This window comes from Panthera tigris, chromosome B4 (genome assembly GCF_018350195.1).
Source record: "Panthera tigris isolate Pti1 chromosome B4, P.tigris_Pti1_mat1.1, whole genome shotgun sequence".
NCBI lineage: Eukaryota > Metazoa > Chordata > Mammalia > Carnivora > Felidae > Panthera > Panthera tigris.
This window is the reverse complement of record NC_056666.1, coordinates 103,330,898-103,344,714: the sequence shown is the minus strand read 5'-3', so window position 1 is coordinate 103,344,714 and position 13,817 is coordinate 103,330,898. Positions and strand designations below refer to the sequence as shown.

Genomic DNA, 13,817 nt, shown 5'->3' with positions numbered 1-13,817 from the left:
TTTAATCAACTTGTTTTATTGGAGAGCAATTACTAGATAACTGGTAGGCTGAGAAAGATGATTTTGTCCATGGGAATAACTGGCCCCAAATGCTTTTGGCAATTTTCCTGGAAAGCTCAGAAATTGCCTTTTTTAAGAGCTCATCAAAGAGTTCACAGATACGTTAACAGGAAAGCCATTTTAACAATTTAGAAACTGTCTCTTTTTGGTTTTAATTTTCTTTCTGTTCCATGTATGATGTAAAAAAAAAAATGCCTTAAATTTCTTAGGTCATTGTGGTGCCAATATGTATGGACATTTATGTTTTTGTTTATGTGAATATTTAAAGAGCTTCCCACAGCTGTTCTGGAGCTAAGGTCAAAGAATACGCATTTCTCCAAAAGGCCTATTTAATAAAATAATACATGGTTTCTCTGAATGAATGCATTTAGATGAGGCACGTACAGGGTGTTTTCATTGCACGCCAACCTTTTCTTTATAATGACTGAGCAATAAAAAAGAAACTCTCTAAGTTGCCTAATATCTGAGATACGGATTTCTGCTTCATATTTTCTTATATTTAATATATTTTATGAGTTGTAGTAAAAGTTTTATTTTTTCTAAGAATTAGTCTACTATGCTTGTATAGAAAATTTTAAATAATATTACCATGGCTTTTTGTTGAATTATTTAAATTCCATATTTTCCCAGTGCCACTACTATATCCAGGGAGCAAGTGGGCTACCTCAAAAATTATATTTAAATCAATGCTGTTTTGCGATGATTTATGGTAATATTGGTGAACCAAACTAGTTTCCTTTTTCCTCAGAGCAACATTTATAAACATCTGTCCAAATAAATGTTTCTGTCGAAAGAGACTCAGTTGGCACAAACAACATTTATTTTGCCAGTTCAAACAGAGGAGAAGGAATTATTGTAGCAAGGGGAAAAGAGTCATGGGATTCTTTTATCCTTCTCATGTTCTGATTACTGGCAAATGCATATTATAAAAATTATTATTCTTATGGGATTTGTTAGAATATTACAAGTATGGACCTGAATGTATAATTTTCTTCTTGCCCCATATGAAGGTAAGGAGATTGAAAATCAGAACCTGCTGGTAATTTTGGCCAAATCATGTATAAAAACTAGAACCCCGATATTCTGACGCTCACACCAGTGCTCTCTTAAGTTGCTGCCTCTCCAGGGGTCTCTTGTACTTTTTCTTGAGCTCGAACAGTAGACATGTAAGGCTGTATGAGAATCTGAGCACCATTTTGTAAATGCTGCTTCTATTTGTAAAACAACCCAGGAGTGGCCTGAGGTAAAGAGTGTTCTTTAATAAAACGCCTGATTTCTTCCTGGAGTATACTAGAGGCTGGGAAAAATGTGGTCATGCATGTTTCAGAGTGGCTCATTTTCAAGAGACAGACTTACTAGTCAACAATTAGACCTGCCCTCAACCTGATCATGCTTTTGGACGCAGTGAGTATGTGTGCCACGGTGAAATAAAAAAAGACACCATGTCTTTCTCATATCTGAGCTTTTGCACATCTGAAATGATGCTCTTGTTTTATTCCATGGCTTTCTTTGGACTAAAATGTATCCATTAACATTTGTGTGCTTTTCTTTTCCATCCATCCTTCTCCATCTCATGAAAAGCACATCTGGGTAAGTTGAATGACAATGGCTGCTGAACATGTTTATTTTCAGCACCATCCTTTTTGTCTTTTATCTTTAGTATTTCTCTTTTCAGTTTTAACACAAGCTGCACTGCCTCTGACCTAAAATGAAAACTGCAAAGTGTATTCATTTCCACACTGTAAAAGGAATCATTGGTTCAGAGAAATGTTCACACTCAAATTAATTATGTTGGCCTTGCAGGCACTTCTGTTTATTCAGTTCTATTAGACACACGTCAAAAGATATTCCAGACGTCATTTCCTTCCTTCTCAAGTCATGCTTTAGGAGTTAGTGTGGCACTCAGTGAGGCTTAAGTAATAGTTGGAGGCCACATTGTTATTTTGGACTGTGCTGCATGGCTGGGTTGGCCTGTGTGCTCGTTGGTGGTTAGTGGCTCTCCACCCACATTCTCTTCCAGAGACAAACTTCTTTGTTAATTATTAGAACTGCACTTAAATGAAGAGGATAAATGCTGGATCTTCCCCAGTAGGACTTTTACACTTAGATTCCAAAGTAATCCTTGGTTTTGGTTTATTCCTTTGGTTTTGTATGTGCTTCCCATTATTTCCTGTACTACAGGTTAATTTTCAAAGATTTAAAAATCTAAACATCTCAGATTACAGTGAACTAAAATGAAAACATGTTAATTATCTATTCCTAAGACAAATGGGGCTTCAAAGTAAAACAAATTATGCATAACGTTTATAAAATATTTACATTGGTTTAAACTTTTACATTGGTAACATGGTGAGCTTTTAAAAACACTTCTGTTTGGGAAAGGTATTGCTTTTCAATTGAAAACCAAATTTTATATATATATATATATATATAACATATTTATATTTGTAGTATTGCTTAGTTCATTAGTATGGTTTATATTTGTTATATTTTTCTACTCTAATTTTAAGTTCTAGTTACTACTACTAATTATTTAGTAATGCAGAATTTACTTCAGTTAGGATAATTTATGATATTAAGGAAAGCCTAGTAAGTGTTCTTAAAAATGCAAGGCAAGCTGTGGTTAGGGTACTATTCAACTATGATAGCCAAATTTGTAAGCTCTTTTTAAATATAATGAATATTCTAGATATTAGATTTAAAACATTGTTTTCATGTTATCATGTAATATCAGTGGTCTGTCTTCTCATGGTTTTTAAGTTTCATAAGGAAAATAATCCCAAGAAATAAAACTTCATTTTCCCTCCACTTTTCGAATTAAATATTGAAAAATAATAAATGCATGATGCATTGTCGTTTATGTACTTTAAGAAACTGATGGAATTGTCTTCATTCTAAAATTGAGATTCTTGCCGTCTTGTACACACTCCTGGAATTTAACATTTTAGGACTCTAAAATCATTTCCCCGGCAGAATTGCCAAAAGAAAGCTTAGGAGGTTAAAGTGTCAGGAGAAGATAGTACAAACTTAGTGAAGAGAGGAGATTGGAGGTGGAAAGATCATTCCCTGAATTAGGAATGAGAAGGTGAGAATGTAAGCCCCAGCTTTCCCATTTGTTTTGTGTACCCTTGAGTGACTGACATGTTCTCTGTACTTACTGACACTACTATCAACTTCCTGAACCTCACAAGAGGATGAGAAAATATCTATAACCTCAAGAAGGATGAAAACTATAAACTTCAAAATCTGAGTTAAAGAGGGCGAAAATTAGATGAAGCACTAAGGTAATCTAGTCTAAATGGTATCCAAATAACCTGAAAATTACCACTGTTCCTCCAATAAGTCCCCAATTTACTATCAGGAGGTGACTAGGGAGAACAGACCACAGAATCTTTCAAAAATGAAATTGTTTAATGGAAAGTAATACAAATCCCTTTAGTTTTCAGTAACAGCATGAGTAATTGTATTGCTTCATCACATTTCTGTGTGTGCATGTGTGTGTGTGTGTGTTTATACCTTTTTAATGGCTTTGAAACTGATTAAATTCAAAATAAAGTGAGGAAAGAAATTATGTAAATCCCAACTCAAATTCACAAATAAATTACATTTTGTTTCTGAGACTGTGCCCTCCATTTCAGAGCAGCTTGAAGAAAAAAGGTTTCAGTATGAATAAACTTTGGTTTTAATGTCGTCAAACTATTTCATTTCCAAACAACCTAGCATGTGTTCTTGGAATCCAAATAAAATACTACTTAGAAGTGTAATGGATTTTATATGCACTTCATGGGAAAATGTGCCATTATAGGATATACAAACACACATACACTTGCACACACACACAAAATCACAGTATGCTATGCTTTTTAAAATCAAGTCAACCTTGTTAATGTTGAATTCGAAACTCTTAATTTTATGGAGCTAAATATGTATATTTAGGCAATCAATGTTCTGAAGCAGCTGATTGGGATTTGTGACATTTCTGTTTAGAAAAATTATGTTAATTAAGATATACATTTTCAGCTTGCACATGTTAGAAAAAATGTGGGTGGCACCACATTTTGTTCATACTTGCTGACCAGAATTTCAAATAGTTTCTCAAATATGTAATGTTGATTTTCATAGCATTGATCAACAAGTCTATATTTCTGAATGATAGACTTATAGCTCATCGTCTGTTGGGAATTTGAGATCATATCCTACTTACCCTCCTGACTACTGAATTTTAATGGAACAATTAATAACGGTGTGAAATGAAGTATAAGTAAATTTACTGCTACGTTATGTGAGAGAGATTTATTCTCTGGACTATACTGTTAAGAAGTAGATTCAACTGTCAAATTATTTTGACTTATGTTTTATTCTTGGTTCTTATCAAGCCACATATTTATTTCTTCTGGTTATATCAATAACTAATTACTTGTCATGTGCCACAGTAAATTAATAAGCCCTTAAGATATATTTTTCAATCAGAGAATTCCTTTATATTGCAATTATACAAAATCAATTGAACTGACACAAAGTGCAAGCAATCCAGTTTGTCCATCCCAATGAGATAATCAAGACCAATCTTGGTTCCTCTGGCAGAGATGCAGAACCTGATATTAGGGAGGAAGAAGAAAAGAAAAGGCAAAGCTCCTTTTTTATCTGATAATGTTAAGAATTAAATGGTGTGATAGTAAGCGGGTAAAGATTATACATATTACCCAGGAGGTCAAATAAATATATGCCACTTCTGAATATAAATGAACCACAAGAAAAGAAAGAAAAGGGAGAGAATACCATTTAATTTAATACTAACAAGGAAGTTGCTTTTAATATAATCAAATTATTGCAATCAATTTATCCTCCTTTTTCAGTTACAAAAAGTTCAAGGGATTAATTAGCTAAAGGATAGAATGGGGGTTAAGAAAGTTAACTCTGTGGCCAAGGTCTTGGGGCTCAAATTCTGGCTCTACCACTGCTGATTCTATGCTCCAAGTGGTTTGTGTTCTTCAGTGTCCTCATCTGCAAATGAGTATCAATATGTATCTTATTGTGTGAAGCTTAAAGAAATTATCCATACAAAGCTCTTAGGATAGCGTTTCACACAGAATTTGTGGCAATGCGTGTTAGCTGTTGTTATCGGGGATCTAAACCCTAATTTGTCTACATCCAGAACCTTTGCTCTTTCAAACCATGTATCATATCTCAGAAGAATAGAAAGTGGTTTAAATGAAACAAGAAGTCACATTAGAAAAATCTCTATTACAGTACGTACTATATTGAATTGTAGTAAAATCTAAAAAATTACATTTAAATATATTTTTAAATTTTAAATGAGAGGTATAATAAGTGCAATCACTGGAGTATGCACAAGTCATAATATTTGTGTAGAAGAGAAAATTAATTCTGCCTGGGAGAGGCCTTGGAATCTTAACAGGAAGGATAAAGCATGAGCTATGCCTGAAGGACAAGTATGAATTTGCCACGATTATGATGCAAAGAAGGATGTTTCAATCAGAAGAAAAAGGGAGATAAAAGTCACAGAGGGTCAAGTAGAATGTGGTATTGGGGGAATGGCAAGTGTTTCAGTACTGATTGAGCAGAAGAGTCTGGAGAGAGCTGGGGCCAGATTACTAAGGGTCTTTTTCATCATGCTAAGGTATTTGACCGTTACTTTTAGGACAACGGGGAGGTTTTTAAGTAGGCAAGTCTTAACAAAAATTTGCGTTTAGGAAGTTCTCACTGGGAGTTTGAAAAAGCATGGGTGGAGGGGTACCAGAGACAGACTCTGGGAGTCCTTTGCCATGATCCGCGAATGATGAGGATTTGAACAGAAGCTTTGGTAGTAGTCAATTTGCAAAATATCTTATTTAATGTTAGAGAGTGCATGTTTTTCTCTTTCTGAGCAGCCAGTATAGGTAACTGCTAAACAAAATGCTTATTCCTTTTTAAGATGCGATGCATAGTTTGATGTTAACAAAAACAAAATACTTACAATTCATCCTATGATCAAAGATCCCAGGTGGTTGTCAACATTGAGAGTTTTGTGGATTACAGTATAACAGTCATTCGAAAGATTTTCTTGGCTAGAGCAGATGATGAAAAGCATGATGCAGTGGAAGGACAAGCTCTCATCTCTAGGACTTTAGAGTTGGGGATGGGATATGAGGCGCACACATGTGGTGCTAATCAACAATCTGTATGAGTGATACTGACACACTAGAAGTTTCCAGACTTTGAAGGATAAAGAGTCTTTATGGAATGGGATTATCACAAAATGAAAGCTAGGGTCGTAATTTAGGCAAACAGAAAGATTTTGATAGTTGAAGGGAAAGAACTTACCATCCCTGGAAAATGGTGTTTGCAATGAGAAATTAGAATGCACAAATTATATGCAAAAGTAGTTTTTCAGTTCTGGTTAGAAGTGAATGAAGATGATTAGAAAGGTAAGTCAAGACTAAACCTATTTTAGTATTCGTAATGCAGGTTGAGGGTTATACTTTAGGCATTTAAGAAGCCGTTGGCAGGTTTTCAGAGGACAATACTATGACAAAAGTAACACCTCACATATATTAGCTGCTTCCTTTGTGTGAGGCACTGTTGTAATCACATTACCATATGTTTTCTCTCGTTTAACTTGCATTGCAACCTCCTGAGGTAGGGACTAGTATTGTCAGCTTTATTTTACAGATGAGGAAACTGAGGTACAAAGAGGTAAAGTGACTTGTCTGTGGATGCACAGCTAAGAAGAGGAGGCACCAAGAATCAGGCCCAAACCATCAGACTTTAGAGGCTGCTCTCTTACCTGTTTTGCTGTCATGGCAGATTTTCTTCTTATGCCAGTGTATTAAGAGGGTTAGAGGACTAGAGATAGGGGCCAATTAAAGGGGTGAAAAAAAAGGAGTATGGTGGTGACAAAAATAGAAAGTAAAGGAAGATGAAATAGAAAATATGAAGGGGGAAATTGGCAGGCATTAAATGGAAAGTGACTGAAATGGCCATCCCGAGTGACAGAGGAAAGGGTACTGTATAGTATTCAGACAGTCATATCACAAATTGGCAATCCCAAAATAGCATTGGAGGCTAAGTGGTCTGAGAATAAAGTCTATTTTCACTGACAGTGATGAACCATTCATGTTGGGAAGAATATGAGAAAGGAGACTTTACTGGCCCTATGGTCTGTGACTTTTTTGAGTAATTAATGAATTTTATTTTTCAGAGTTTAACACTTTATTGAATTTTTTTGATTTATAAGTTGGTTCCCCTACTGTGAGGGCATGAATACAGGGACTTTTCCTACTCCAGGATGAACCAAATTTGTTAGGTAGTCAGTCATCTCATTTTTATGATCTACAGTGTACCAGGTTTTGTGTTCAGCAAAGAATAAGACCAACTGAATCTCTGAGTCAATAAAATGTTAAAGGTACTCTAGGTAAGAATGTTGGGTATACTAGGGGGCTTATAAAAAGATGTAGTGGATATTGCCTCAGGGGCAAGAAAAGATGGCTTCAGGGAAGTATTTTAGTATGTCTTAAAAATCAAGACAAAGTGACTGGGGAGACAAGGCATGGAGACATGAGGACATTGTTTAGTGTGATAGAAACATGGCTTACAAATGCAAGCATACTGTACCAATTAGGTTAAAACTGCAATAGTTGAGCAGAGACATAAAACCAAAAAAAAAAAGTAGAAGCCAGACATTTCCATTTGGTTTGAGTCATTTAAGCAAAGTCAAACTTGCTTAAATTAGTGTGGATTAGGAGTAAGAAACTACAAGCCTGGCAACTGCCTTTGATTCATGTACAGTTTTTAGACACTCTCGATTTTTATTCAGAAATCCTTGGATCTAGTTATTACTAGGGTGCCCAACCTTGTTCCTGTCTCAGACCAGGCATAGCATGCACAGGCTTCCCTGTGCACAGTTATATCTGAGTATGCAAATGACTCATGCACCTGGTGGGCCTTCCTAAGGTGTCACTTTCCAGTCACAGTAACTCATTGACACCTATTTCAAGAGAGTCTAATGGCATTCTTTATTAGAGATGAGAATGTGTTTCTTGAAAATAGTCAACAATTCAAAAATTTTTCTTACTCAAAATGACATTCCTTTACAATTAGTACTTTTCTTTTTTGGGTTTTCACACAGGTGATGACAACCCTATGTCAGATAGAATTCCTAAAAGGAAGTGCTACTGGTATTCTCTAAAATCTAGTCTAAATCTTAAAACAAAAATGCATATCCATAACTATAGTGATATATAAGTGATCCTTTGGGAAAGGATGATTAAATATTAGATCGTCTGGAGAAAAAAAAGAAAGAAAAACAAAAATATTTCTTCAGGTCTAGATAGAAAAACAGCAATTTCCAGACTCACACTTATACTAGGGAAAGTTGATCCTAGCCTTGCTCTGGAAGAACTGTCTTCTGACCTTTGAAAAGGTTGAATCTCAGGTACAGAATAAATACATACCTTTTCACACATAGAGAGGTTGAACAGAGAACACCAGCATATTCAAAATGCCTATTTGTGGCAAATCAGTTTTTTTATTTTATATTTCCTAAACAATTCAGATCACTGTTTCTCTGTCAAAATATCTGGTGGGAAGAAGCATGCCCCCATACAATTAATGCTACCTTTAATAATCTGTTAGGAAATCTTCATGTGTTAAACTCAGTGATTTCCAATTATTATAGTGTTGCCCATATTATTTTATTTTTTTAACATTGCTTCTTTCTCATGGAATACACCCAGATATATGTCTCTTATAAATATGTCTCTTATTAATATGGTGAGAGTTGTTTTTTTTTTAATTGAGAAGAATTAAATGTAATATTGCTCTGAGAATTTCAATGCATTTCTTACACAGTTGATAGTGCCCTCAGATAAAGGGAAAGCACATCTGGAGTCAAAGTCATGTGACATGCAGCCCTGCTGCAAAACCCAGCCATCTACCCCTAACCCGGCAGTTCCTCCCCAGTTTCAAGTGTGTCAGTTCAAAGGCTGGGGATTCAGCCCTGCCAGCTGGGGACCAAAGAATAGCATCCACTGGACTAGAATTATTTTTCTTATTATCTTAGCATACTCTTACTAAAGTTATTATGTTACAAGAGTTTGTGATTAAACAAAGCAAAAACAAAACTTTTTCAAGAACAAGATCATGCAAAGATTTCACAAACAACTGTGCAGTTAAATTTCTATTCAGATGAAGAATAGAACTATCTGAGCACATTGGATTGCCTCTTAACCAGACTCCTGTCAGGGATTCCAGCCCAGATCAGATTCTTGGCATCAGCTGGAATGGGTGTTATTCTGACTCAACATTAACAGATATTTATTGAGCACCTTGTCAGTGCCTGACTTTGCTCTAGATTCTTCTAATTATCTCTAAACAGAATATGTGAAAACATCAGTCCTCCTTGAGCTTATATTTGAGTGGGATATAATAGACGGAGGTGTAAATGATACTCTGCGTTAGAAGATAAGTACTGTGGAGAAAAATAAATCAAGGAACAGGGATAAAGAATGTCTAGTGAGGGTTGAAGGAGGTAGGGAAGAAGACATTCAGAGAAGGTGACATTTGAGTAAAGATTAAAAGTAGGAGAGGGAGTGAGCCATGTGGAGATGGAGGCATATGCATTCCATACAGAGACAATAGCGAGTACAAAGGTCTTGAGGCAGAAAGAAGCCTGAGCTATTTCCAGGATCAGTGAGGAGGCCAGTGTTGCTGTGTGAGGTAGCAACTGAATCAGAGAGGGTAGAGGCGGATCCTAACTGCTGCTTTGGCTTTTATTCTGAGTGAGACAAGGAGTGATTGAAGGTTATGAGCAGAGAAGTTACATTATCTGACTTAAGTTTTAACAAGTTCACTCTCGCTTGTGTGGTAGAATATTTTTAGAGAACTAGTGAGAAGTCTCACAATTAAAATGTTCTAACTTTTAAAAATGTCTTTTGTACAGCTCATATAATTCACTTGTTAAATGTTATGTACTTCCTAGGTGTTGAGTGCATATTTACTTGCCTTTTTACTAAATGTGGCCAAAAAAAACCCCAGCTGTAAGTGTATATTTGTTTCTTCTCCTTTAATGCCACTCAGCTGTTACATAACTGGAAGTGTTTCTTCCCTATTGGGTATAACATTACAACTCTTAATAATAATCCTCAGCTCTGTGGAGGCCTAATCTCAATTGTCTTGCACATAGTCCAGGCTCAACCTTACTGCATATCCTGCTTAGAACGCCTTCCCACACGCCCTTCAAAGCCAGCTCAGTTACCAAATGCCTTCACCAATCGTTTCCATTGCTGTTAACCCATTTTCAAAATCCTCACGCCCAGAATGTGCATCACTGAGTTTTAGCATCTATTTGTGTATTGTATTGTGTTTTTGGACAGTTCGTGTGTTTGCTTTTTCTATCTAACTAGGGACCTTGTGAAAAACTGAGCCCATGTCTTCCACGTTGAGCACAGATCTAAGGTCACAACAGATGCTCAATGAGTACCTGATGGTTGGTTGTTTGACCCTTCAACCCATTTCTGTCAATACCAGTAACAGTGAGAGTAGCCTATTCAAGTCAGGTTTTCATTGAAGGAATGTCATTGGGAAGTGCAAGGGAATGGGAAGCCAAGTGAGGAAGCCCCTCTAATTTTCACTTCGTATTCAGGGGTGCTGAGATCACTTTTCCCTGTCCTCGGTGCTGAAAAAGTTACTTGCAGAATTCACCTATGCTTTCCTTGCTATTCAGATAAAACAGCAGTTGATTTATGTGTCTCTTCAGCAGCTATAACTTCAGTTTTTGTTTTGCCTCTTTGTTTCTTTGTCACACTGAACTTTTGTTGGTAGCATCCACTGCAAATATGGAAAGTTCTCGCTGAAAAGCATTTTTGGTTATGTACAGTTGATCATTGAACACCATAGGCTTGAACTGCTGGGGCCTACTTATCCGCACATTTTCTTCGATAAATACACTAAAGCATTGCAATGTATTTTCTCTTCTTTATTATTTTCTTAATAATAGTTTTTCTCTATATTTATTGTAAAAATACAGTATGAAACATGTATAACATACAAAATATGTGTTAATTGACTGTTTATGTTGTCAGTAAGGCTTCCAGTCAAGGCTATTAGTAAAGTTGGGGGGGAGTCAAGAGCTAAATGCAGGTTTTTGACTATGCAGGGAGTTGGCGCTCCTAGCTGCCATGTTGTTCAAAGGTCAACTGTATCTTAACAAATTATAAAAATCAGTTGATTGATTGATAGTAGGATATAATCAAATGTTTCATTTTGGAGTTCATATGTGATATTATTGATAGATTCCCTAGCATGAAAGACACACATTCAAAAGAGTGAATATACACTACATTTTTATCATTTGTGTGTAAGATCAAAGTATACTAAGAAACAGAATATATTTTCCAATATAGCCCTGGTCAGGTATATATCAATTTGAGTTTCAGTAAAAACACATATTTGATATTTTAACAATAAATGACTCAAATTGGCTTTGTAAATGGATGTCAGTTATAAGGCTCAGTTGTAGGGACAATGAATAATAATGCATTTTTCAAGGCTTTTTACATTTTGCTACCAGAAACAACCATTTGTTTTCATTGAAATGTTTCACTTTCATTAAAAACAGGAGTGATTATAAATGAAAATGAATGTACTATTGAATTTCACACCTTACATTGCTTTCTAGTAATAGAAGTTAATTTCTCTCTGAGTTTTCTTTAAATGAGAGGCAATTTCATAGTCTAGATTAAAAAAAAAAAAAAAAAAACTCCTAATGTAGCTACCGTGACCTGGAGAGCATACTAAAATGAGGCACATCTCTTAAATGGGGATAAAATAACCAAATTTATCCACTGCCGCTATATTCAGACATTTTCTCTATCATTGAAATAGTAAGGGAAAGTAAGTAGGTTGAAAGAAGCCTCATTTAGATTCCATAATGTATGCTTGAAAATGCACATGTGCACCATTTTCTTGTTAAAGAGCTAAGATATTTGCTGATAATATAATTCAGCTTCTTAGTCCATTAACATTTAATGTTTCAATTTTGTGAATAAATGTTGGGAGAAATTATTTTTAGATGTCAATGTTTTACTCATAAAATCAATGGCTGATTTCCATGTATTTCTAAGAGGAAGAAAGAATTCTGTTATTCTATATTAACTCAGAAAAAGCTTGTGAAGGATTATTGGTTTTTTAAAAATATTGGCATTTAAATTAATCACTACCATCTTTTTCCATGTTACCTGACTAATGATCTTTGCTGTGTACTTCAGGCATGAACTTCTAGAAGAAGCTCGGAGGAAGGGATTACCTTTTGCTCAGTGGGATGGGCCCACTGTCGTTGCATGGCTGGAGGTAAGAGAATTAAACCAGAAAGCTCTTAAATTAATGACTTCAATTTGATAGTTTTTCTAGAAACAGGTGAAGATGGGTTCCTGAAGTCACAGCTTTCCACTAGCCTGGAGTAGCTTATAGAGGGAATATTTGCTTTATCCAGGGGGCTGTGAGCATTGTTGTGATGCATTCTTGTGATTGTGGCCGAAGGAAGCACCCAGTAGGATAAAAGGAAGTTTCTCTAAATTTCACTGTCTTCATCTTTAGAAGAAGGGAAGGCAGGTATTGAGCCACATTTCTCATGTTGCAAGAAAACATCTGCCCTCGTCTGTCAGTCTAGAGTTCTTTCTCATCAGCAGGTTACAAACAAGAACCATCTCTATATTCATCATGTTATCCGTGATATCACTGTCACCTATTTGCGCAGAGAGCCGTTTCTTTGCCTGTAAAATGATTCCTGAACCTAATTCTCTAACGCCCAGAGGCCAGCTAGGTTTAGACACTTGGAATTAAGCAAGAGAATACTATCCCCTTGTTCTCTTCTGGGTCTAAATTGAATGTAATTCAGCATTTTATATGTAACACGGGGGCCAGGAAAAATAAAAACAGTACCTGAGCACAGTGGAGGCCAGTAGAAGCAGACTGCAACAGTGAAAAAAACGCATTTGACCACAAAGGACCAGTTCATACCACTTAGTAGTAGTGTTCACTTGCCTGTTCCATTCAGTCCTCTAATGTGGGCTGCCGGCAGCTACCAGGATATGCCAATGTCGGGGCAAAGAAGAAAATATGCTTTCCTTGCCTGGCAGAGGCAGTTCGAACCCATTGTTTTAACTGGTTGGGGATTATAAAATCACTCACTTTCATATCATATCCAGGGCTAACAAATAATCAATGATGAAAAGTTAAAACCCTTTTTTAGTTTAAAAAACAGCCTTTAATAGATAGATGTAATAGTATGCTTTGCCTTTTTTTTTCTTGGACTGAGTAAAAGAGGCCTATGTCTTGCTTTATTTTATTCTCTCGCAGCAGTCAGGGAATTTTTAGCATATTAATGATCAGAGCTGCTTCTTCCAAACGTGCCTTTAAAATTACTATACTTTAAAAATCAATTATGAGTCAAAATGCTTAAGAAAACACACCTCGAAATTAATAGCAGCTCTTTGTTCAGTGTCACTCCAGTGAAATGAGCTGCAGTGACAGAGAGTTAGCTCCTATTTTGGCAAATGATGAACAAACCCTTAGATTAAAAAAAGAAAAAAAAAAGATTTACTGACATTAAGGGGCTAGGAAATGACAAGCAGTGAAGTTTTGTGCTAATTAAACCTATCCTGAGCACACAGAAATTGCTCATAATGTGCTTCCTAAAGTGACTCAAATTGTAAAATGGAATAAACAAGATGAATGAGTGGGGTGATCCAGTGAATGAG

The 13,817-nt window shown here is 35.8% G+C and overlaps 1 protein-coding gene across 3 annotated transcripts in view; it reads left to right on the top strand.

The window, feature by feature from the left end:
- The window catches only part of PPFIA2 (PTPRF interacting protein alpha 2), a 487,632-nt gene that overhangs the window by 437,368 nt on the left and 36,447 nt on the right, over positions 1 to 13,817 (top strand). For all 3 annotated transcript variants that reach the window (XM_042992818.1, XM_042992819.1, XM_042992817.1), the window contains one exon: positions 12,327 to 12,408. In XM_042992818.1, the coding sequence (XP_042848752.1) occupies positions 12,327 to 12,408 (82 nt within the window). The remainder of the gene's footprint in view (positions 1 to 12,326; positions 12,409 to 13,817) is intronic.